General features: G+C 31.1%; 1 protein-coding gene across 1 annotated transcript in view; it reads left to right on the top strand.

Moving 5' to 3' along the window:
- The first annotated feature begins 601 nt into the window (after nt 1-601).
- Nucleotides 602-27,122, top strand: part of LOC131858284 (agamous-like MADS-box protein AGL8 homolog) — a 46,023-nt gene continuing 19,502 nt past the window's right edge. The window contains exons 1-2 of the mRNA XM_059211476.1: nt 602-684; nt 779-964. Of these exons, the coding sequence (XP_059067459.1) occupies nt 602-684; nt 779-964 (269 nt within the window). The remainder of the gene's footprint in view (nt 685-778; nt 965-27,122) is intronic.

Genomic DNA, 27,122 nt, shown 5'->3' with positions numbered 1-27,122 from the left:
GAATATAACTCTAGCAAGCATCAAACAAATTAGTGGGAACACCTTTCCCAGATGAGGATTACAAGCACTAACATAATTTATTGACATGTCAACATCTATTTGAAAGGGCGACATGTTTCAGCTTTTTTTAATACTGTTATTATGACTTTCTTCCATGTGAAGATTATGCTTGTATCATCTGGAGGTGGAAAGTTCAAGCTTTATAAATTTCCAATTCTGGTTCGTATGTGTGGACTGTACCTCCTTGGAACGCCTCTGGAGATACCAACGTTTTGAGTAAAATAATGATAGATTTTATATATTAAAAAAGAAGAGATAGTGGGAGGCAGCATGGATGTCGATATATTTCAATACCAATATTTTGTCCAAAGTGGGGGCACTATATCACGTGGGACGTCGGCAGATTGTAGGGCTAGTGGCCATTAAGTGAAAATTAGGGGTTACCATTTACATTTGGGCAGAAGAATATGCGCCTCGTATTTGATTCCGCATCCCAATTGTTTGCCCAAATCAAGCTAATGGTAGCTGTTCTTTTCTATCATTTCATGACTAAACTTTGCAAGTAGCCAGGTCCTGGGATAGATAGAGGACGGCAAGTATAATGCTATTAAGGATTCAAAGAATAACTCCAAGCAGTTTGATTCGGCTTATTGCAAGGTCTGTAAAGAAGAAGAAGCGATCAAGGTACCCTAACTTTCTTTGATTTCAGCATTATCGATTAATCCAGTTTATTACCAGATCTGCTTAATTAATTTGGACGCCGGCTGTTTACTAGCAGTTTGATGGGGCGAGGAAAGGTTCAACTGAAGAGGATCGAGAACAGCATAAATCGGCAGGTGACATTCTCAAAGCGTAGAGGAGGGCTGCTGAAGAAGGCCCACGAATTGTCAGTGCTGTGCGAGGCAGAAGTGGCTCTCATCATCTTCTCAAGCAGAGGGAAACTCTTTGAATATGGCAGTAACGGGTATGTACATATACCATCATAAAATATCAATACTCAGCCTTAAATCTCATTTTATTACAATTTTATTGCTTAAAGTAGAAGTATGATCTTAAAAGTTAGGAATTGATTGAATGAACTGGGTTGGATTAGTGAGAATAAAGTGTCCTTCTGCAATTACCGAGCTTCAAAATTTTCAAGGAATGATTCAGGAAAGGCTCAATATCTATGTGAGATTAAGGAATGTGAGAATAACCCAGGGAAGCTTCTGATATAGGCTAGGAAAGAAGTGTAGATATGAATTAGGAGGAGATAGACTTGTTAACGATACATACGTACATGCTGTTGACCTTGAAAAAAGAATTAGTGGTTTTCGGCAATTACCAGGACTCAAAATTCCAAAGATTTAATTGAGGAAAGCATGAATTTCTTTTTGACATTGAGGAATGAGACAATAACCCAAGGAAACTTCTGATATATGCGAGGAAAGAAGAGCGTATATGAATTGGGCGGGGATAGAGTTACTAATGATATATACATACATACAGTTGACCTTTAGAAAAGACAATCCAGCTATCTTATAACACAAGAAAAGAATATTTGGACGCCTTCCCTAAAATCTGGAAAGGATCGCAATGATGATATCGAACAATGCATTGTTGGATTCATCTCCTCCGTATTGTAGATAGGACTAAGTGTCGTAGGTGACTACCAGCACTACAGTTTACCATACCAACAATCATAATACTCATATCAGGTCACTTGGGAATAAACTTTTCAAACAGAAAAAGTGAATGATGAATACAGTAAAATAGAGCATAAAACATCTAGTATCTTTTCAATAGGTCATATGTACCTAGGACAACAAATCTGCAAGATTGAAAATGCTACAGAAATTGTAAATATAACTCATGGAATTTCATTGTTCCATTGCGACTTCCATGAAACAATTGTTTAGGATTCAAATCACCGTCCTCATTTTGTCTCTTTCTCCAAATATATATATGACTCGTCAGATTAATGGTCACAAATACTTCCTTGGAATCTACAGTTCCGCAGTACTATGTTACTTACGCGATCTATTTGATAAGAAATATTTGGGCTGCTAATAGCTTGACTATGTAACTGTATTGTAACTGTATTGTAGGGTCAAATATACCAACAGTGAATGTGTTAACTTCTAGAATTTTATATATTTTGTCTTTCTCTTAAAAATTTAGAAAATTTAATAAACACCGTACCTAAAATGAAGTTTATCTGTATAAGTTATAACCTTTACAGGTTGCAGGACCAAGCATCTGTGACAGTTTTAAATATTGTCAAATTAATCTTACATGTGTGGAATGTGTCTCTAATGAGCTGCAGTGAACGGTGTTATTTTCAAATCATGTCAAACGCATTACATATAGAGCAAAACAAAAACAAAAACATAGAACGATATGAGGTCTTCAAATGGTTCTCCTTCTTCATCAGCATACATTACAAGGCGTTACTTTTAATATCTGTCATATTATGAAATATTCTTAGCATAGAGACTTCAATGGTGCATGAATAGAGTAGTATAGATCAGATAACAATGACAGAATAATAACCAACATTTTTTAGATTAATGTTAAACTATTAAAGGCTGGACTGTATTTTAATGTTTCTTAAGATACTGTGGCTATAGTTAAACTGTGAAAAGTAATCATTTTAGAGATGAGGACAGTTTCCTGAGGGAATTCCATATTCGAGTACATGTTATGTTGTAGGTATATTGTAGAATTGAAGATAAAATTATATGACTGCGTTACTTTGCTGAAGAATATGAAGGAATAAAATCATTAGAGTTGATTAAATTAGTTATAATTTAAAATTTTAGTAAAGTGGTCTTGGGTCTTATGATCTCTTGAAAATTATGAGAGAATTTAAATAGGTAACACGTATGATTTCAAAAACATGAAAGTATCTCTATTTCTATTGATTTGTAGCCTTCTTCAACATATATCTTACAATTTTTAATAAACAAAATAAAGAAATATATTTTCAAAGTTTTACTAGAATTAGGAAGTGGTACATAGTGGCATTGATTCATATGAATGTAGTAGCCTTTAAGTGAATTATTTTAAAAAGGAAGGATATTTATTTGGTTGTATGGTGATTTGGTCATATGTCAAATGAAATTTAATCTATGCATTAGGAAACTAATCTTCTATGTATACAAACATATACATAGAGAGGGAGATAGAGTTGAAATAAATCTGATATATCTGACATCATTATGTAACATAAGTTCATAATTTATTATGTCATTACACATCTACGTATGTTTTTTGAAAATATTCTTGCCTTACATTGTTACCTAGACATCTATATTATATTTTTATCTTAGTTATATCCCATAAGAATATTCTTTGGATTTGGAACTCTTAGCTGCTCTCAGAATAATAACACCCTTGAAACATCACATCAAAATTTAGTATTTTGGAAAAATAAAACTCTATGAAAAGTGAATATAATAAACATATGTAGAGCATCATCTCACCTCCACCTAATATTTTCAATTCCCATCATACTCCAATTTTCTTTTTCACGATAACTTGTAACATTCAAATTGAAATCCTATGTTTCTAACCATCCAATAAATGTTCTACAACCTTCATATCTTTTTTTTCCTTGGAGAAATTAATAGAATCAAACCATGGACATATAAATTAATATTTTGAGTTCTAACTACTGCATTTCTATACATATCCCATAAAAATCACAAGTATATATGACTCTACATATCAAACTTTAAAAATCACTAGCGTATATGACTCCACAATAAATAATAGATAATGATCAAGTATTTAATTTGACTTTCATATGAAATAATTATATTTTTCCTAGAAACATAAGATTGTATCAATTACAAAATAAAAATTGATTAGAATCATATATATGTGGATCAACTTCATTCATGATTGACACAATTTTTAACTATATTTTAGCCTCTTCTCGCATCAACTATTCATCCCTCTTCATTATTTAAACAGAGAATAGCTCTATGGATTTGGACAGAATAATGAATTCCTATTTTGGATCTTTTCATTATTTAGATTCCCTCCTCAACCATGTAGCACTCTAAAATGAATAATCAGTTGAGAAATAAAGTGGGCTGAGAAGATTCACTAGTCTTTTATATTTCCTTTTCCTTTCCTAGTCAGTGCGCAACATAATAGTATCTGATAGCGGGATGAGATACTAATAATATGGACTATTTGATAGTAAGATCACTCTATTTATGAAAAATTAAATGCCATTATATATCCATAGTCGATACAGAAGTAACTAGATAATAAATTTGAAGGTCTTATACTTGTCTCTCTTGCATACTATTTTCTGCATCCTATAATTTCCTGTAGAGTTCTCTTCATCCTATCGTATATCAGTTTCATTCGTTTCGAAGGTCGGTATTTTGTATTCTTATCATACAAATCTATCTTATCATCATCTCCCGATGCAATGGCTTCCTTCACACATAAAACTTGGTTTTCTTTTCTCACTTGTCTTTCCTCTATCCTCCATTGTAATGTATTTGTACATCTCTAGATCATCCTCTTCAACATTATCTTAAGATTGATAATCGTTATAAGTCCAGCTTTTTATTTTTTCTATATTATACATTAAAAGTATAGATATTCTATTATGATACTTTTCCAGAAATCAATTTGTTCAATTCACTTGTTTTATAATTTATTTTTCTGTTGAACATTGTTTCATCCCTCTCATCTTCACTGGGCTTCTCAACCTATTTTACCTCTTGAAAATTATCCTTAGGCCCTTTTCTTACTATAAAATTATATTCAATAATGTCATGAACAATTTATTTTCTATTCTCTTAATTCTTTCTGGATTTGATTGTGTGTGGAATTCCAAGAAGATGAAAAATAGTGAGTTGCAGATTTGAGAGAGAATAAAAGGAATTCACTATTTTGCAGATTTGAGAGAATTCTCTTTCAAATCTGCAACTCACTATTTTTCATCTCCTTGGAATTCCTTTCACATCCTGATGATGAATCATGGATTGTGATTCTAAAGTTGATGATAAAAAAATACACCCAAATCAAATCCAGAAAGAATTAAGAGAATATAGAATGGATTGTGGAAATCTCTAGCATTAATTTTTTTTTTTTAATATAGTTTACATTAATATATTAAATGAGATATGTTAAAATTAATCTTCTTGAATTAGCAATAATATTATATGAAAGATGAGAGTATATTGAATAAGATTATGTTTTCAATAGAAATTATCATTATTAATTATTTTTAAAAACATATATAAGACAAATATATTATTGATTATAGATATTCTTCTAAGTTTAATAATTCTCACAAATTTTATAAGCTAATAATATTTCAATTTTATTCATATTTACTTAAATATTTGGACTAATACTAGCAAGACAATTTAAGTATGTTGTAGGAATAAAAATAGTAACAAAGGGTCATGTTAAGTGGTATATTATCTCATACATGAATTTCTTTAAAAAAAATTAAATTTAAAAAACAAGACAACTAAACTAAAATCTATATACAAGATTAGTAACCTCTCAAATCTATAGACCTAATTTTTTATAATAAGTTCAACTACTATGAAATATATCTTTCATTTTTAACCACTAAAAAATAAAAAAATTAACAATTTCTGTCAAATATAATTATATGAAACACACAATTGACCTCTATGTAATTTACCTCTCATAAGAATCAGTGAAAGGTGTGCCATATTCACCTCATCTAGAACACATCTCATATGAGATAAAATGACCAAGCATGAAAGATTATTTAAGTACTTCATATAGTTATGTTTCTTATTATCTTTAGCAAAACATGTAGACGTAATTAGTTTTTATTTTTTTAAATTTTGTTGTACCTTTAGTATGGACACACCTATTGGAATATGTGTTACATGATTATATTTCATTCAAAATTCTTCCTTCTTAAATGTTGAATGATAATCTAGTATTGTTGAGGTTGAAGTGATACATGTGTTCAAGTCATGTTTTATTTACTAGCTTTATTAGACACTATTTATGTTTAAGGTAAGTAGGAGAAGGGCACTCAACCCATACAACTTAGTTCATTATAAACCAAAAACTACTAGAAAACAAGCTGATAAAGAACAACTAGCAATTAGAAATTTTGGTCTATTAAGGACTCATTTCATTTTTCTTAAAAGAATGTGGTTGCATCTTACCTACAAAGAAAATCCTTTCTAAGATAGAGAGGGAATATCAGATATAGTTTTCTTTTGATTTTTTTTATTTGATGCCAATTCTTATGTTTTCTCAATAATTAATGACAAATTCATTAGTCTATTCATTTAAATATCTTATTAAATATATTAGTTAGTATTCATTATACTTGTAGGTTTGATATTGTCAATATAATGGTGACCTTGGTCATTCATCTTCATGTCTCTAAAAAGAACAAAAAGTAAGAGATTGTTTTATGCAGTAAAGGAAGGGAGATCCAAAAACAATGCCAAATATACTGGTAACTGGTAACAAGATGCCAGAAACAACAAAAGGAACAATCGGTAACATAAAAGAACACATAACCGGTAAACAGTATGAATAATCCTTAATACAGTCTGAAGAATTATACTTGCCATGTGCTAGATCGCAGTCCAGGATATAAACAATGCTTAAAAAACAATTACATGATCCGCAAATCATCCACATATTAGATCGGCTTCCGGAAATAGTCTGTCAGTTCTACCCTAATTTAGACCTCAACCTTCCAGCCTCAGTCCACCCGATTAGAATCTGGACAGTTCTACATCTTCACTTGATCTCAAAACTCTATATTCTATCTTCTGACTTTTGTCTCCTCAAATGATTCACAAACTTCTATTTATACCGCTCACAAATAATTACAACTCGATCAAGTCAGCCCAAAGACAACCTAGTTTATGAAACAAAGCCAAATGCAATTAAACTCGAACATGAAAAAGATCAAGAACACAAGGGAATAAACGCAAAACCACAATGCTAAACACTCAAATAAGAAGAAATGCCACGATCTCAAGCAATTCCACTGAAAATTGCTCAACCAGTAAGAACTAGACCGTTGCTCCTACATCAGACTCTCGGGGTTAATTGAAAAGTGAGTCCCATCACTTGATCTAGTTTGGTGATTTGTTAGTGCGTACTTGCAACTACCTCAGGGGGTTTCAATGATCTGACTACAACTTTTGGTTGCATCTCCATGTTGATCTACCTATCCAAACTGTGGCCTACCTCAATTGGCAATCTACTCAAGTCTCCACCCACTAACTACCTCAAGCTTAATCAATTCCACTGAAAACTGCTCAACCGATAAGAACTAGACAGATGCTCCTCCATTAATTTTTCTCTTAAAAATAAAAAATTCTTCAAGGTTTGGGGTCATGTTATTTGTAGTACTAGTATTACAAAAGAAAAGAAAAAATATTCTCAAATTTTTAAATTGAGTGTTCACATCTATAAAAATTTTTTTAACTATAATAGTAGAAAGAAAACTAGTTACAAAACTTAATATTCATAACAAATGATGACTTGTCCATCTCTACCCAAAATTTAGTGGAAACTATACACATTCTATTGGTTCCCCAAAGGGTTTATACTACAAAATGCAGAAACCAAGTTGATTCTTCAAACATCTATGGAGAAGCCAACTCCAACTATCAATATCCTCTAGAACTTGGACCAAGTGACAAGGATTCAATAGATCCTTCTACACTTTGGGCTCTAGAAGACCCGGGAGGGTGATCCCTTAGTGAATTTATAATCTCTGTGCCATACTCACAAATTGCACTAAAACAAAGCAAATAATCTCATATACAGGATCAAGAAAGAGGGAGAATGCTCAAGAATGGCAAATTCTTCAGTTATCCTCAACCTATTGGATCATGAGATGTAGAAAACATATAATAAGAGACATGAAATAAAATATATTCTGATAATCAACAATTTATTGCAAATATAGATGAACAAAGCACAAAATTGACTGTAAAGACTAAGAGAAGCTATAACCAGTGCCTTATTCCATTGGTGAGCCAAATTCAATAGAAAGCACTTTATTATTTCTAAAATAGAAAATATCAAAATTGACAATGCCCAAACATGTATCTAACATACATTAATGATGCAACTTTTAAACTATCAAATAATACACTTAAAAACATGGAAATTATAGTCTTTAAATAGTTTTTAACAATACTCAAAAATAAATATCTTTGATTTCGTGCTTGGAATAAACTATCCAACATACTCCCCTTCTATACTAATTTCTCTCACAATATGACATTGAAGGGTCAAAAACTAAATCTTTATATTTTCCTTCATAAAGATATCTACAAACTATTACTGAGTTGTATAGCTCAATTCTTCTTTTTTCTTCTAAAGTATTTTTTTAATGAAATAATATTTAAAGTTGAAATTATTTTTCATAGGATGATGGATAATATTCTTAAAAAACCTAATTACATTCATACTATAACAAAAAAATCACTATAGATTGAATTTGTTTCTCCCTAATTTATTCTAGAACTTTTCTAGGTCATGATAGTTGCGTAATCATATAAGTGACATCAATAAACTCTACTTATATATATGAAAGGGAAAATATACTTTTTTCCTTTGAAATGCATGTAACCAAACTTGAAACAAGGGAAAATAATTATCAAGACTTTTGGTAACCGAAACTACCTCGCCAATTAAAATGACTAATGTCAATACATTTATACTTTTTGTAAGTTTTATCATGTGAATACCCAAATTTATAGTAACTTTCACATAACACAAGATCAATGAATAATAAATATCTTATCTTTTGTATATTTGAATCATCGAACTTTTATTAATACTTTTTAAAGCTTTCTATCAACTATTTCAGCACTATCATGTATACAAAAATTATATCCATGGGAAATCAGAGCGGAGGTTGGTTTATAGTCAAACACATCAAATTTCTTCATCATGTCCTTTCCATAATTTTTTTTATTAGTAAAAAATTTATTATCACTTCGATAAAATTCCATTCCAGGAAAGTATTGCATGAGACCTAAATCTTTAATTTAAAATTCATTCATTATAAAAGAAATTAATTCATTTTTTATTTTAGAAATACTCGCAATATACAATGAATAATAAGTATAGAAATTAATAAAAATAATACAATTACCTATTTTCTATTAAATTATATATTCCATGTAGCTTCTCTTGAATCTATTCTACTAAAAATATCCATCAATCCTAGCATACTATGCTCTGAGTTCATGTTTTAACCCATATGAATCCTTTTTCAAATTATATATTTGAAGTTCTATACCTTGCACTTCAAAAAAATTATTAATTCAAAATATACTTTCTCTCTAAATACCCATTCAAGAAGGAAAATTTGACATCCATGTGATGAATGATATATTTCTTTTAATCTCCCAATTAAACTATCACTCTAACACTCTCTTGCATTGCTAGTACTGCAAATGTCTCTTTGTAATCTATCACATATCTTAGTGTGGAGCCCTTCACATCTAATAATACCTTGTGTCAATCAACACTACAATCATTGTTATACTTGGTCTTGTAGATGCATTTAGCATAAATACTTTTTCTTCGATGTGAAAGTTCTATAAGTTCCCAATTATCATTAATATTAATATAATATATCTCATTAGTACATCCATCTATAAAACTTAATGTTTTAAAATAAGCTTAAAAAAATAAAGAAAATTTTACTTTGTAACCTTTGAGATTACTTTCACGTACTTGAATTATACTTTCTTTGTAAATGTTATAATGTGCTTATTATTCTTCATGTATAAGATGGACTTTAACTTGCACTTGCACTAGAATTTGAAGAGGGTTACTTTGAGGATTTTTATTATTTGAAATGGAAATGATAGTAGGTTGCCTGCTAATTTTAATATCAATAATACTATAATAGAAAATTGTTTTTGATTTTTTAACATGACATTTTTAATATCGATAAAGGCCTCCTCCATCAAAAATCACATCTACTGATAAAATAATGATATAATGAGAGGATTATACAACTTATATGTTTTTTATTTTCTCACTATATCCAAAAAAAATGCATGATCTAGTTCTTAGGATATAATTTTTTTTCTTTTGATTAGCTACGTAGTCATAGAGTAAACAACCAAAAACCTTGAAATGATTAAGATTAAGCATTTCGCCATACTTGGTTTCATAAGGAGACATCATGTTAGGTGCATTAGTGTAATTTTGATTGAGAATATGTACTACTATAGAAACTCCATCACCTAAATTTTTTTTTCTTAATCTCTTTATTTTTTATGTGCTTCTTACTGTTTCCATCACTGTATGAATTTTCCTTTCAAACACTTCATTTTTATTGAGGCATGAAATAAGTGGTGAGTTTTCTTTTGATGACATTCATATGATAATAATGATGATTTTTAAAAAAATATTCTACACTAGCAATCCTTAAGAATTTGAGTTTACAACTTTTTTGGTTTTCCACAAGGGCATGAAACCTCTTGAATGCATCAAAGGCTTTCATCCCGATACTTTAAAAATAAAACCAAAACATTCATTAGCAATAATTAATAAAAGTAATTAAATATAATGGATTACCAAAACTTTTTATTTTCATAAGACTATAAATATCATAATTAACAAGCTAAAGTTGATAAAAGGCTCTCCATGCCTTTAATTTTAAAAATTTCTCTCTTACATGCTTGCAGCCCTTTAGTGCATTCTTCATAAACCTCCTTGTGCTATTCAACCTTAGGGAAACCATATACTAATTCTTTTTATTCTAGAAGCTACAAGCTATTGAAATTTAAAAGTCCATACATGAGGTGCCACAACCAACTCTTTTCTTTTTATGTCATTAAAAAAATTATTTTAAGAATCTCCAAACTTCAATATGATCATCCTTATTTTTGATATAGTTACACATATCAGCACCTTGTTATCTCGATTGTCATCATAAATTTTGCAATTCTAATTTTCAAACTTTAGTTTGTAATTTTCCTCACACAATTGTCTAACACTTAATTAATAATGCTTTATCTGTCTAATATAATTAATATCAAGATCACTTTTCATACCTTCTTTAATAATTACATACATAGCTTCCATCAAAAGAACCTCTATTTTTTTTCATTTCCATGTTTGATGTTGTAGCGTCTTAAAATTGCACCCCTTGCTTCCACATTATAGATGTTAAATTTGTAAATTTTATCTCTTGTAGAAAACACTTATTATTTCTTTACATGTTGTTAGAACACCTCAAAGCTAAGTAGATTTTTTTTTTAATAGTATTTACAACTTTTCCATAATATAAAAAATAAATTATTTGAAAAATTCTCATCTTTTCAACATAATTAACAATGTTTTTGTTATAATCTTCCTTCAATTTGCATTTCCTTTGATAGTGACCTTACCTATTACAATGTTAACAATAGATATTTTTCTTATCAAATCTACTTTTATATATTCCTCTTGAACCACCCCTTTTATTTTATCTCTTCTACTATCATTTTTACTATCTTCATTTTTTGTAATTTGTAATTTTTAGAAAAAAAAATTAAAAAAATTCACTTTCTCACAATGAATATCTCAATCTTTCTTCATGTGAAATGAAGAGATCCAATTTATTTATCAATTTGAAGAGAAATCAAATTTTCCTTTCTTAAATGATTATAATAACATGGTCACACCTAGATCTTAATACCTATTTATTCACAATTTTTTTGTTCATAATTTCTAGAAGAGTAATCATATTATTGATCACATGATTTATTCTTACACAATAATCAATCACTTTCTTAGCTTCTCACATCTCAAATTCACTATTCAAAGTTTGCAACTTGATGAGTTTGACTTGATCAATACCTTTATAAGCTCTTTCTAAGTCTTCTAAGCATCTGCACATGCAATTCTTTGAAATAGTCTGTTATCTATAGCTATTTAAATATGACATAAGGTGTAAAAATTCTTCTTTTCATTCTCTTTTTCAGGTAACTGATCATTGGATGTGATCGTGGTTCAATCAGTTATTGAAAACAGTAGGAAGAAAAAGATATACACAGATCTATCATAAATGAAAACTCCTTTCATACAACTCACTCAAAATTCAGTAAAAAAATAAACAATAAATAGAAACACTATATTAATTCTAAAAATATATACACTACACTAACTCACTATTTATCTTCCTTTGCAGACTTTCTGCTTTCTAAAACAGTGATCAAGGAATCTATTTGTAGAGCTTACAGCAGTTGTCTGGAAAAGAAAAGCTAAAAACATAGAAATTAGACTTTTAATAAATTTTAAAAAGTATTAAAAACTAAAAAGCTCCGACTGCGTACATGACATCAGTTATTCAACCGTTAAGAGGGCTGTTGGCGAATGCCTCCTGACCTGTCATAATATTTTCAAACATATTTGAATGCCACTACCATTTGTCACTTGCTGGAAATGATGACCATAATGATAGTGAATCCTGTGATTACTCCGACAAATAAAATATAGTAGGGGTAGTGCATTCAATCGATATTTTACTGATGTTTTGTAGAATTTTTGTATCATTGATATTTGAAATATTATACTCAATGGTGGATCATTAAGACAAAATAGGGATTAGATGAGCAACACTACCCAACGATTCGTTTTCACTGAAGTTCCTCTACCTTTTTCAAATAAGATTTGGGAGAAGGGTTGATTTCACCCATTTTCCACTTGGAGCAGTTGTGGTTAGTTCTTCTATGTTTTGTTACTTGGAGCAGTTGTGGTTAGTTTTTCGATGTTTTGTTGTTGGGAATGTGAAGTCTAACGGTCATATAACCATTTTTATTCTTGATTTCATCGCTGAATATGATTGTATAAATCAGTCTGTGTCATCCATGTATGTTAAGTGTATTACATAACGATTAATAGAAGTTATACCCTTCTTGAGAGTAGGTGTAATCTTTATAATAAACCACTATAAATTTGTGTCTCATGACCTTATTATATTTAATTTACTTTCTGCTGTTTTCTAGTTTTTAATTATGTTTTCCCCTACTCATTTAAATTTACAGTTGTTGCCCTCCTCAACCCACCCCAAACTCCTCTTCTTTCTCGCTCCTTCCTCCAATTCACAACTATGGCATTGCTATCTATCCCACCCCTGTCGTGGCTAGATTTGCCTCGGATGGAGGGATAGAAGAATAGTTTTGTTTGAGATGAACGAGGTAAAGGCAGTCAGTCTCAAATAGAGGTGTTTTCCATCCGTAGCAGTACCTCATTTACCTATTACTGAACTATAAAAATCAGATTGTCCAAGCAGGACATTTTAATAGGGATGGACTAAGAGATGGGACTGAGTGCCACATTGGAGTCTCAAATTCACACTTTGAAAGCGCTAATTGAACTACTTTTTGATCTGACATACAAGCAATATGAACGGATAGTGTGCAAATTTATGGTTGAGAACGTATGGAGGTAAATAATGGGTGTAGAATAAGTGTGTAGAGGAATCATATAACAAGAGAAGTGAAGAGGACGCTTAGAGATGGTTGGAGAATAGATTAGAACATCTATCATTTAAATTATTTTCTTAGAATTAAAATGAGACCATCTATTAAACTTTTCAGTGATCCCCCTTCATGTAATATCAAATCTTTTCGTCTAATAACTCATTAGGATATTTGACAACCTTATTTGGGTTAAGGTTTTAATATTGTTGATCTTTTTCTTGGTCGCATGTAACTGAGCAAACTACCGCATCAACGAAAGGAAAACGTTGTTGCGAAGCTTGGTTCAACATTGTCTATTGATGAATTTAAATAAATTCTTAATAAACTTAGGTCTAATCGTGAAGAATATTATATAATAGATTTGTAGGAATGTGAAACAAAGGATAAATTTGAAGAATGATTTTTTCACTTTAGATGTTTAAAAATTTTGTAAGATGTGGCTTGCAAATTTTTCTGTTTAATAAATACATGTGTTGAATTGAACATCCCTTTACTTTTTCTTTTTGATAAACTAAACTTAGTAAATCCTTGTCATATTAGTCCTAGTTTCTCTATGTATTACAAGTTTTGTGTCCAAACTCTTACAAGTGATTTTCATAAATATTTTAAACTTTGTCTTGCTAATATACCTTCAACATTCCTTTTCACAAATTTTTAGTTTTCCCTACTTGTATGATTTTTCTCCTTCCTTAATATTATCTATCACATTGATAGACTTATCCATCAAAACATGCCATTTTTACTTGCCCCACCTTTCAAATCATTGAACCTCCTCATACCTACATGCCTCTTTGTCAATCCTTAACTCTCGAATAATGACACATTGATTACTGATTTTTGTTCATTCCAACTAACACTTTAATGACTTGTAATTACATTAATGGCTATTTTTTACTCGACAACCACTATAAAAATTATTTTGCTTCCAAATAAAATAAATTATTATCATTTTGGATTTGGATTCTCATGCTTTTATAACATAACATAGGGAAGATGCATTGTCTTAATAATTTTCATAGGTGGTTGCAAACCTAGCCCTTGGTCATAGTGAATCGCAACTATTATCTTGTCAAAACTAATCTAACTATGGTTCTTCATGTTATGAAAGGTTTGATTTAATTTCAACAACCTTATTCCACTACACTTCATGAAAACCACAACAAAATTACATACAGTTCACATTTCAAGTGTCAAAATTGAAGATGAAAACCTTTAGATTTATAGGGAACCAAAGGATTGAAACTCTTTGGTCTATATTATTATGGATTAAAAACCTTTTACTTGATAAGGAAAACTTATCCAAAGGTTAATAAAGGAAGTCCTAGTTAGTGATTTATACTAATTTGCTTCAAGTATAAATATAGATTTCTGTAGATAAATTGTAAGACATTTCAAAACATTTTATCTATTGTAAGGCATTTCAAAATATTTTATGAAAACCTTTATATTTATAGGGAATGAAAGTCCATTTAAAATCTTTGGTATATAAATTCCAATGGATTAAGAACCTTTCACTTGATAAGGGAAATTTATCTAATGGTTAAGGAAGGGAGCCCTAATTACCGATTTATACTATATTGCACCAAATATATAATTTTTATAGACAAATTATAAGGTATTTCAAAACATCATGATCAAATACAAAGCATTGAGAATCGATACTCACAAATATTCAAATTTGGGCCCATTTTGGAGGAACTATGGTGATGGGTGCCCTAGTCCACTAGGACTATGTTTTAGATACCCTAGTCCATATAGAAGACAACAAAAGAAAGGTGGTTACTGAGTATAAGGTCCTAAGACATCGGATCTACTCATCTCATTAACATATGACAACTATTTGGATGAGATAAGGCAAAAAGAAGCTCAAAACGACCCAAAAGGAGAGACACTCAAGAAAGGGCTCTAGAAGAATATGATATTGTAAAGGGGTTACAATATATGATACTATCTCTAACACCCACTTTATTGGCAATATGAACTTACACTTGTACTTATGGTAAAGTAGAGATGAAGAGATAGAGAAAACAAGAGCAAGACAAACTAGGGATAGGATGACACTAAGTTTGAAGGATGATCAAGCCCTGAAGCGTATGATCCAATCAATTAATGCAAATAAATCCAAATATAAATATGCAAAGAAAACAAAAGGTTCCAAGTTAACTAATTTATGATACCTTGATGTTAAAAATGTTTGAATTGCTAATATCTTTCTCATAATTGTATTGTAAGAGACAAGTTGACTTATAGAAAGGGACAAGAGCATACAACAATTAATTAAAAAGAAGGAATGGTCCAACAACTAGAAAAAAATGTTATGCTAGGGGTACATGGGAAAACCCATGAATTCTACTAGCCAATAAAATATGTCATGTTGGGTGATGATTGTTGAGAGCGTGAATTCTATTGGCTAGAGAGATGTGTTATGATAGGTGATTCATTTAAAGAGGCATTGGTTCCATTAGATAATAGGGTGTGTTATATTTTATGATCTATGTACTACTATAAATGATTACATAAGAAAAATCCATTATGGTAGGTAACCAAAAACGAAAATCATACTACAATAAATTATGTTATGTTAGGAGATCAATGATAAAGGAGCATGGACTAATAACAACGATTAAACTAGTCATCTATTTTATGTTAGTTCAACTACTATGAAAGCATAAAATATTTTTGTTAAAGGATCAGACTAGTAAGGTACGCTATGCTAGATGACCAAAACAAAGGTTAAATATGACGATAATGAATACCTATGAGAAGCAAGGAGGTCTCATATGCCACCTTAAGATGCCAGCATGATTCTATGATGGTATCATAAGGATGATAGAGATCAACATCAAAAATAAAACATCGTCAAAACCAAGTAGATATCCTCAACAAATATACATGCATTCTACTCTAGGAATGAGATCCTTATAAAATATTAGAATCCTTAAGAAAAAAGACATACCTATAAAGGAGATATCATATAACAAGTGAAAAGGGGTCCCTATCAATGATAGATGACAATCAAAGGGAGAGGAATTGATATTTGTCTAAATATATCGACCTCCATATAAAGAAAGAATATCTTTCAAACAAAGATGATATATTCAACACTGAGAGAGGGGAAGGAGATAAAAATTACTTTCTCAATTGCTCAATGAGAGGAAATTCCCAATGAAAGATTGTACACTTTCAATACCAAGGAGAGATCATTAAAAATATATACGCTTTCAAGCAAGAAGAGGTCTTAATCAGAGATACACACCTCCATTAAAAGATAAGATCCATATGAAAGACAAAAATTCCATGCAAGAAAGGAAAACCATTATAAAAGATACAACTCTAAAATTATAAATTTTATCATACTGAAGGATAAATGTTTAAAAATAACTATTTCCCCTATTGAAAAATTGAGTTGTTGGTGTTTTCATTGATTTCACTATATGTTGCAGTGGTCTAGAAATTGAGTAATTTTCCAATGTTTCTAGAAGCTTGGTGTACTGGAAGTTTTAATATGTAGGAAATAATATTTATGCAAGAAATTATTTAATTTCCCAGTGGAAGAATGATTTGTTTTCCTCTGGTATTTGAATATTATGGAGTTCAATTATGGATATAATATTTATAATATGTCTTTAGTGTTCTATCAATTTTATACGTCCTCTATTTCTAATATATAGAGCTAGTTGTTGTTTCTAACAGTAGTGGTTTGTCAAAACTAATTCGAAGAATGCTTGGCAGTTCTTTGATTTGTGTATTGAAGTGTTGTGGCTTCAAAAAAAATTTCATTTGGTTTGCTCAATGTTCTAGGTCATTTTTGTGGTGATGGTTTGATTGGGAAGTGAAGTTGTAATGTTCTGATATTTGTGTTGTCAGCAGGGTTTGTTTTTAGTTGACTGAGGTGGTGTATCCTATATAGATAATGCTCTTTTGATCAAGATATGCTTTGGTAGTTGATTTTGGATATTGATATGGGTCTCACCATGACATATGAAGATCTACATTGAGTATTGTGTATTAGAATTTTTTTGTGCTGATTAGTTGCTGTCTACATTGTTTATCTACACATTTTATTTGTTTCCAACCTTAGATGATGTATTAGCATGTTTAGTTTGTTGGAATCATTTGGAAAGAATGTGTTGTGATTGGTTTTGTTCTCCTATATCTCCTGGAGTGGACCACAATGGATGTTATAGTTCTAGGTGGCCAAATTTATATAATATTGTCTCTTCTATTTATGGTTAACCCTCAACTAGGGTTTAAATGAATTATCTTGTATATATATAAGTGTGGATGTATAAGTCAAGTATCAGATGAATCTGAGTTATTGTAAAGTATATATTAATGATGCACAAACATATTTGGTACCATAGTAGTGTGAAAGACAATATGTGAAGAGTTTGAGGTCAAATGTGTTTTTCATGATATTGGTTAGATTAGGTCAGATTGTTGAGCTGGATGATTTATGGAAAGTGAAAAATATATTGCATTCAAAGCTAGTAGGATGATTGAAGATGAACCTAAATCAAGCAATGACATGGATGAGATAGAAGAAAACTTTATTAGAATATTGAAGAAAGGATCTAGAAAATACAAAGGTAAGTTAACCTTCAAATGTTTTTATTGTAAAAGAGTTGGTCATTATGTTTCTAGATGTACTAAATAAGAAAGATTATGGCAGAAGACCTTATCGTGATAATAAGAAAAGAGGTAATCACAAATGAAATACTAGAAATAATAGAATAGATGACATAGAAAAACCTAAGAAAAATTTCTGCTCAGTTGAAACCTCTTCATCTCAAGAAGAAGATAGAAATTATTCAAGTGAAGAATCTTTATTTTTATATATAGAAGAGAAGAGTGATGAAAGATCTAGTAGTTTCAAATATGTGAAGAACAGTGAAAACATAGAGGATGAGAAGATCACATTTCATGTAAAAGTGGGGCCTAAAGAATGAATAATTGACTCTAGATGTTCTAATCAAATGAGAGGTGTTAAAACAAAGTTCGTTGATTTTGAAAAGTATGATTTTTATTCAGTAAAATTTGTAGGTGAGGAAGTTGCACCTATTTGTGGTAAAGGTATTATTTCAATTGATAGGAAGCATAAGATTCATGATGCTCATTATGTTAAGGGCTTGAGACATAATCTTTCAAATGTGTATCAGATGTGTTGTAAGGGATATAAGCTTATATTTAATGGGTCTGAATATGATATCTAGAAAGAAATTTCTAGAACAATAGTTGTGAAAGATATAATAAATAACGGAAATGTTTACTATGTGAGTGATAATAGAAGTAGTTGTATGTTGGCATAAAGCAGTGAATGTTGGTTGTGCCATAAAAGGATAAGACATATCAATTTTGACAATATGGTGAAGATCAATTCTACTATTGTTGTAAGAGATTTACTAAAGATTATCAAACCTTTTGATACTGTGTACAAGGAATGTCGACCAACGAGGAAAGAAAACAAAGAGGAGACTCAAGAACAAGAAGTATTCAACTTCAAAAACTTTGGAGTTGGTACATATAGATCTATTTAGACCTACAAGGACAAAAGGGCTAAACAATAATTATATTTTATGTTTCTTATGGATGATTATTATAGAATGACATGCTTTACTTTCTTGAGATAAAAGGTTGTGGCATTAGAGAAAATTAAAATATTCAAGTCTATGACTGAGAATAAAATTGATGCTAGGATCAAATATTTAAGATCTACTAGAGGAGGAGAGTTTAATTCAAATGAATTTGATAAATTTTATGAAGAGCATAGTATTAGAAGACATTTTTCTACTCCTAGAACCCCTCATAAGAATGGAGTAGTAAAAGGAAAGAATAGGAATATTGTTGAAATGGTTAGAACTATGATGAAAGATGATAATTTTCCTAATGTGTATTGGAAAGTAGGCTACATGAAATACTACTATTTATATTATTATCAAGGTTCAGATAATGGTGAGTCACACAAAGACACCTTATGAGATATGGAATGGAATACCTTTTACAATCAAGTATTTCAGAATCTTTGGAAGCAAGTGCTACATAAGAAAAGATAAAGAAGATGTAGTGAATTTTGATGCAAGATCAGATGAAGGTATATTCTTGTGATATTCCACAAGTATAAAGGGATATTGGTGTTACAACATGAGACTAGACACGATTGTGGAAAGTGCAAATGTTAGATTTAGTGAAGAATGGAATTAGACTAAGATTGTACTTGAATTTGTATCTGAGAAAGATTTGTTTTTATTGTTGTAGAATAGAAGGTTGTTCCAAAAAGAAAAGAAGAGACAAGTGCATAAGAAAAGAAACCTGAATAGACTCATAAGATACTAGCAAATTATGTGAGGAAAAAATAGTTAGAGAAATAGATTATTGGAGACACAAATAAAGGAGTTTAGAAAAGAAGAAGAGTTGCAAAAAATGGTGAACAAGAAAACTATTTTTTCTTATCTCAAGTGGACCTAGAGACCTATGTGGAAGCTAGAAAGGATGAAAGTTAGATTAAGGCAACAAAAGAGGAGCTAAATCCAATAGAGAAGAATAAAACATGGGATCCGGTACCTAGACTAGTGGATAAAAATGTGATAGGAACCAAGTGCATGTTTGAGAACAAGTTTAATGAAGATGGAAAAGTTACAAGGAACAAGCCAAGATTGGTATGTAAAAGCTATTTACAAGTTGAATTTAAAAACTTTGAGGAAAATTTTTATTGGGTTATGAGAATAAATGCTATAAGGATATTTCTTGCATTTGTTTCTTACTAGAACATTCAAGTATATTAGATGGACGTCAAGTCAATATTATTCAAGAGAGAACTTGAATAATAATTCTACACTGAACAATTGAATATATTCAAGATATCAAAAAATTGAGATATAGTTTGTAGACTCAAGAAAGTTCTTTATGGACTCAAGCAAGTTGCTAGAGCTTGGTATGCAAGGTTGGATAGATATTTATTATAGAAAAATTTCAGAAAAGGTAAATTACTAATAGAAATATTTATAATCGAAGGTGATACAATATTGATTGTTGTTGTGTATGTTAACGATATCTTGTTTGGAGGAGAGGATGATGTATGTAAGAAGCTTATAAAAGAGATGCAAAATAAATTTGAGATGTCTATGAAAGGTGAGTTCTCATTTTTGCTTGGTCTTCAAGTTACTAAATAAAAAAGGGCATTTTTATTTCTCAAACCAACTATATCAAGGTCATGTTGAGGTTTGAAATAGGCAATTCTAAACTAGTTGCGACCCCTATGGTTATTGGTTGTAAGTTAAACAAGGATGATGGATCTTTGGATGTTGATAAAAATAGTATAGATCTATGATTGGAGGATTATTTTATTTGATTGCTTCAAGACCAGATATTATGGAAGCTATTTGTTTGGTTGCTAGATATCAAGCTAATCTTGAGCAATCTCATGATCGAGTACTAAAGAGGATATTTAGATATTTGAAAGGGAATCTGGATTATGGATTATGGTACAATAAAGATGATGATTTCACAATGAAAGCATATACAGATATTGATTGGGATGGACATGTTGATGATAGTTAAAGTATAAGTTGTGGTTCATTTTTATTGGGAGATAGATTATCTCTTGGTTAAGTAGCAAGTGAGATTTAGTGTAGCAAGGTAGAATACACTACAACACAATCTTGTTGTACTCAGGTTATGTGGATTAAACAAACTCATAGTGATATTAAGGTGAAGCATGGTGAAGCAATTCCTATTATGTGTGATGATACAAGTGCTATATTAACATTTCAAAAAATTAGGTAATGCATGTTAAAGAACTAAACACATTTCTATCTAGTATATTTTATTAAGAGACAAGATTGCAAAGAAGGAAGTCATATTGGAGTGTATACTGACTAAGAAACAAACTGTAGATATCTTTACTAAGGCTTTGGTGAAGGATACATTTGAGTATCTCTGGTAGAAGTTGGGGGTTATTACCCATCCTTCTTTAAATTAGATACATTTAAATTGTGCATCTGTCTAGGTGGATTTATAAGGTTCATCTTTTGATCCTACATTGATGTGGTAGTACATCTCAGGGGGAGTAGTGAGTGTTGCAGTCATCAGAGCTTATGAAAAAGGGAGGGAGATTTTAGCATTGTTCCCTTTGTCCTTGATGTCAAAGGAGTAGAGAGATATGTGTTGGGAAAGACAAGTTATGTTCTTCTTTGTCATTGATGGTACAAATGATTCTATCAATGATAAAGGGGGTAAATATTAGAAACTTGAGCTGGTGTTGTGTTATCATTAATGTGACCAACCTGTTTGGTGTTGTAATTGATGTCACCATTTTCCATAATGGTCCATAAAAGGATGTTTTGATATTGTTGTGTAGTTTGGTAGTGATATTGAGTAAATTTGTGGTGTTTCTAGAAGTCTGGCATATTGGAAATTTCAATATGAAAGAAATCATACTTATGCAAGAAAGAATATTTAATATCCCAATGGAAGAATACTTTGCATTCCTCTAGTATGTGAAGATTATGGAGTTTAGTTTTGTATATAATGTGTATGATCTATGAATGTTGTAATATCAAGTTTACACATCCTTTATTGGTCTGATGGTAGTGTTAGTTATTGTTGCTTCTGATAGTAGCATTCTTTTAGAACTAGTCTAGAGAATGCTTGGAAGTTCTTTGATTTATGGATTAAAGTGTTGTGGCTTGGAGAACATGTTCATTTGGCTTTTGTACTATTCTAGCTTATTTTTCTAGTGATGGTTTGATTGGAAAGTGAATCTATGTTGTTCTATGTTTTGGGTTATTAGCTAGGTAGGTTTTTGGTTGACTAAGGTAGTGTATCCTATGTCAATCATTCTCTATTAGTCTAGATATAATTTTGTGGTTGAGTTTTGTGCATTGGACAATGTTCTTGGTCTCACTAGTTGGCATGCTACAATATTTATTTATATGTTTCATTTGTTACAAACCTTGGAGGATTTGTAATCATGTGCAGTTTATTACAATAATTTAGAAAGCATTTGTTGTAATGTGTTTGGGTCCCCTCTATCTCCTCAAGTGAAGTGAAATACATTTTATAGGTCTGAGTGGCTGAATTTATGCAATATTTAGTATTTTGTCTATGGTTGACGCTCAACTAGGGTTTAAATAAATAATTTTGAATATATATGAGTGTGGATGTATGATTTGAGTATTAAATGTATCTTAATTATTGTGAAGTGGATATAAAGGATGTGCATGTAGATTTGTTATAGCAAAAGTGTGAAAGATAGTGTGTGAAAGTTTGAGAGAATTTGAAGTCGGGTGGTATTTTTATGATATTGGTAGCGTGACATAGTTATTCAAGGAAAATTTCATTACCAGGAGATCTTGTTTATTTTAGTTTATTAATCATCTACACATGTTGAAATTTAGGTGTGTTCCTTTTGGTAGTCAATAGATTCATTTGTATCTTTCCCTAAGGTTGTGCCCCTTAGTCTTGTAAGTCCTCTCAGGGATGGTGATCTTCTTGGCCTTGAGCCTCAAAATTATAATCAACTATTCATATTGTGATTCTGATTCTCACCATGGTTTTCCCCTATTTAGGGTTTTCCCAATAAATCTAATGTTCATATGTATATTTTTATTTATACTTTCATGTTTTAAAATTATAGTAATAAGTTAAGTGTGGTTTGAAGCTAAATAAATTAGAAGTAAATTATTTTGTGGTCCAAACTGATTCACCCCTCCTCTTAGTTTTGTGGTGTGTTCAACAACCCTTAGAATAGAGATAAGAATAATTCGGCTATTAAGTTTCTACCCAAGTATGATTGCACATGAAATTATACCACCATAAATGAAAATGAGATCCCAGAAGGTTGGCTAATAGTGCCACATAGTAAGGAGCAACATAATAGGACTAAGTTTTATTTTGAATGGACAAGGCAAAGGTGCCACTTAATGTCACTTGACATTTGGTTGATAAAATAAATTGATAAGTTGTTAAAATTTACATTCTAAAGTTTAACATTCATTAGTGAAATGGTATTGTATTTGATGATACATAAAAAAATAAGGATTTTCTTAATATTGTTTACAATTTTTCCTTCATTTTTTCTAAGGGAGAGTAATCAATTTTTCTTGAAGATGTTAAAATAAAATAATCTTATGTTTGGATGAAAACGTAGGGGATAAAGATATAAATGTATTTATATAGAGGAGGAGATGTAGACAAAATAAGGAGTATCTTGGAAACTTAAATCTTCTTTAGAAAAGTGTGATTTAGAGTTATATAGAGCCTCAATCACTCTATATATCGTAAACCATGTCTATTGCATCCATCTTGAGAGATAATTTTAAATTGAACTCCATACTGTTTGTCCAAATCAAATGTAGGATCCTTAGTGGGTTTTGAAATGTTAGCTTGAGAGGTTTCACTCCTAGTTTCAATTGGGCCAAAGTCTATAGAGCCCTATTAGAGTAAATGAGGTCTTTCACTTTGTGGTTGGATGCATACATCACATTAGTATCATGTCCAAGAGTATTATATTTTTTCTTTTTGATATGTAAAACATGACCAAGTAGTGAGAATTATATTAATCTAGATAAAAGTGTTACATATTTTAGGATAACAAGTATCTGATAATTACAATGGCAGATAACCATGATAATATAGTATGATAATTTTCTATGATAACCATGAGTATGGTTAGAACAAAATAGAGAACATTGATCATACCCTAATATCCCTCGAGCTCTATTGAAATACAAAACCCTACCCATAAAACCAATCAACAAAACAAAATTATGAGCTATACATTAACAAATTTTACCGCAAAACAATTCATCCAGTAAGTAGAGGACCAAAAATTCTTCATGGCATTCAAGAAAAAGGACACCAACATATCGACCTGGACCAATCACTACACTATCTTAAGATATCAAGTTCTCAAAGGACCTGAGAATATCCTTAAAGAAAAATAAAAAATAATAACCCATCCCCCAAACATAGCCTTCTTCAAATAAAGATTCTAAGAGAATAATCTCGTTGAAGTCGACCAAACATTGGATGTTGTTGTAGAAATCAATATTTACCCACTTCCACAAAAAATCTCAAACCACACCAACCCATCTATAGTGAATGTCAAGGCTAGCCACATCCATATTAAGAAGAAAAGCTTGTCTTGCCACCACCACACCAGGCTACCAAAGCACTGGAATATCATCAAGCCAATGAATGCCAACTCTCAATTTCACCACTACCACAACCTCAATATCCTTCAAAATACCCCTCTTTAAACACTTGCCACAGGCGCAATAGAATGTTCATTTTGTTTCCACGTACATCCAATAAGGATGCCAAAAAATGAGAGGTAAGATTTGAATTGACTCTATAGTAGTTTGTCGAAATAAGAAATTCCAACCTAAAAATCATACAAATGGATTTAGTAGTGATTAAGCTAGGTATTTTATTGATGGAATATAGTTCAAGGTCCTACACATACCCAAAAATGCCTTTTCCTTTTCTCAATTATTTATCCAATAGGGGTATCTTTAGCCTCAATTTAGCTTTGGGAAAAATGAGGGGACTAGCCTACTTAAATAGCCACATAGCATGCATGTAATAAGCCATTCTGCTAGTAATTATATATTTAAATTCTTATTTAGCCATGAGTGTCAAATAAGTTGTTTAGTCGCCATCTAACCAAGAAATATCTCAATTAATGCTGATAGGATGATAATGTAGGTATTGTCAATGTATCATCAAGCTACCATGCTAAAATTGACTAAGAGCTCAATTAGAAAAAAATTTCATTTTAATGTAATGCACAAAAATCATTCATTCCCACACATATTCAATTTTTATTTGCATCCCACTCATGGATATCAAATCATATAATGGTCCAACTTTCAAAAAGAGTGGCTGCTATGAGTATCCTATCATGATTACCTTCCCATACAAAGTAATGATAGGTATGAAGTTTCTATTGTAGCCAATGTACACTAATTGGAGATTGGCCTAATGGCATCCAACTCCAATCCATCTATCACCAATTTGGAAAATTTATTGGCTTCTTAGTTACCTTCCTATAAGTGTGATTTAGAGTATACTATTCAAACAATTCAAGTAAGTTCATAATCCTATCAACTAATTTTTTCAATCTCTAGTTGGGTGTTGTTCCTCTCTTGATAGCATTAATGGCCAAATCTAAATCACCTTCAACTTATAGTTTCTCAATCTTAGATCTTTACATAACAATAGACCCCGAGTTAGAGCATCTCACTCTACAATGTTACTATTATCTTATGGTAAGGGGATGGTCGACTTGCTTACACTTTCTCCATCCCAAAGCCTAATAAGGCAACTCGCATAGGAGGTTGCTCAATTTCCTCTGGAGGCCACATCAAAATTTTATTTGAACCACCCAAATAATTGTGGTTTCCATATAACATCATGTATTTCATGTTGGGTTTCATTACCACCCTCCCCAATGAAAGGGGGAATGTAGAGGCCATGCCAATTGAGCCTTATTATTTCATCCCACTTAGTAAATTTACCCTTGTACTTTTGGAACATAAATACCCTATTATTGACCGCTTCGACTATTGCCACTTACACCTTATTTTGGAAAGAAGTGATCGTCATATCTATCTCTTCAAATATCCCAAATCATCAATGAAGGGCATATAGTCCACAAACATCCAAGTAGGTATGTATACCATTCTTGATTGGCCATCCCTTAAAGAGGTTCATGTTATCATTAGGGAGTTCTATGATCCAACCCAATTTAGCACACAACCATCTCCAATATTCCTAGGTAAATGAGCACCACATAAGGAGATGATGCACACTTTCCTCCTTGGTCTTACATAGCACACACCTAGATCGTCCTTCATAGCCCATTTTCTTAATTTTGTTTTATGTTAGTGTTGTTTCCCAAGAAAACATCCTAGCTTTTGGGACATAGTATTTACTCTAGCAAAGTTGTGTAGGGATATTTATATTTTTCTAAGCAATGTACATTGCCACAACCTTTTATTTATCTTTAGAGTTGAACATTCCATTCTTCAGTCCTACCTAAATGTGTTTGGATTTGCCTCTCGTAAAGAAATTTTCTATCAAATAAAACTATCAGCACCTAATTAATCTCCCCTCGAGGTGGAAGTAGAGTATACAAATCCCTCCAGTTCCATCCTAGTTTAGGGTCATTTTGAGTAAAATCACAGTCTTTAACCCTATCACCTCAATATTGGTTCAAACATTCTTTGCTTTAAATAATTAAAATATTGTTTTCTATGCTTGGGTAGCCTTCCCAAGAGTCTTCCCATAAAAGAGTTGAACCTCTTTCATAAATGTCCCAAGATAGATAATATGTAATTACTATCCTGCAATTAAGCATGAAGTTCCATACCTTCAATCCTTTAGGGAGATTGGCCACCCTAAGGATATGCAAGGGATTGTTTCTATTAAGATATTTTTCATATATAATCTTAGCCCAATTTAGTTGTGGCTCTTTAAACAATCTCCATATCAACTTGGTACTGAGAGCCTTACTCTACAAAAGTTGGCTTCTCAAACTCACTCCACCATGCTCCATGGTTATGTATATCTTCCCCAGGAAACAAGTGCAACCTTCTCCTTTTCTACCAAAACACGCCAGAAAAACCTCCTCATTTTCCGTACTATTGATTGATTAGC

Source organism: Cryptomeria japonica, chromosome 9 (genome assembly GCF_030272615.1).
Source record: "Cryptomeria japonica chromosome 9, Sugi_1.0, whole genome shotgun sequence".
In the NCBI taxonomy this organism is placed as follows: domain Eukaryota; kingdom Viridiplantae; phylum Streptophyta; class Pinopsida; order Cupressales; family Cupressaceae; genus Cryptomeria; species Cryptomeria japonica.
Note: the sequence above shows the minus strand (reverse complement) of the source record. Positions and strands in the feature narration are given on the sequence as shown.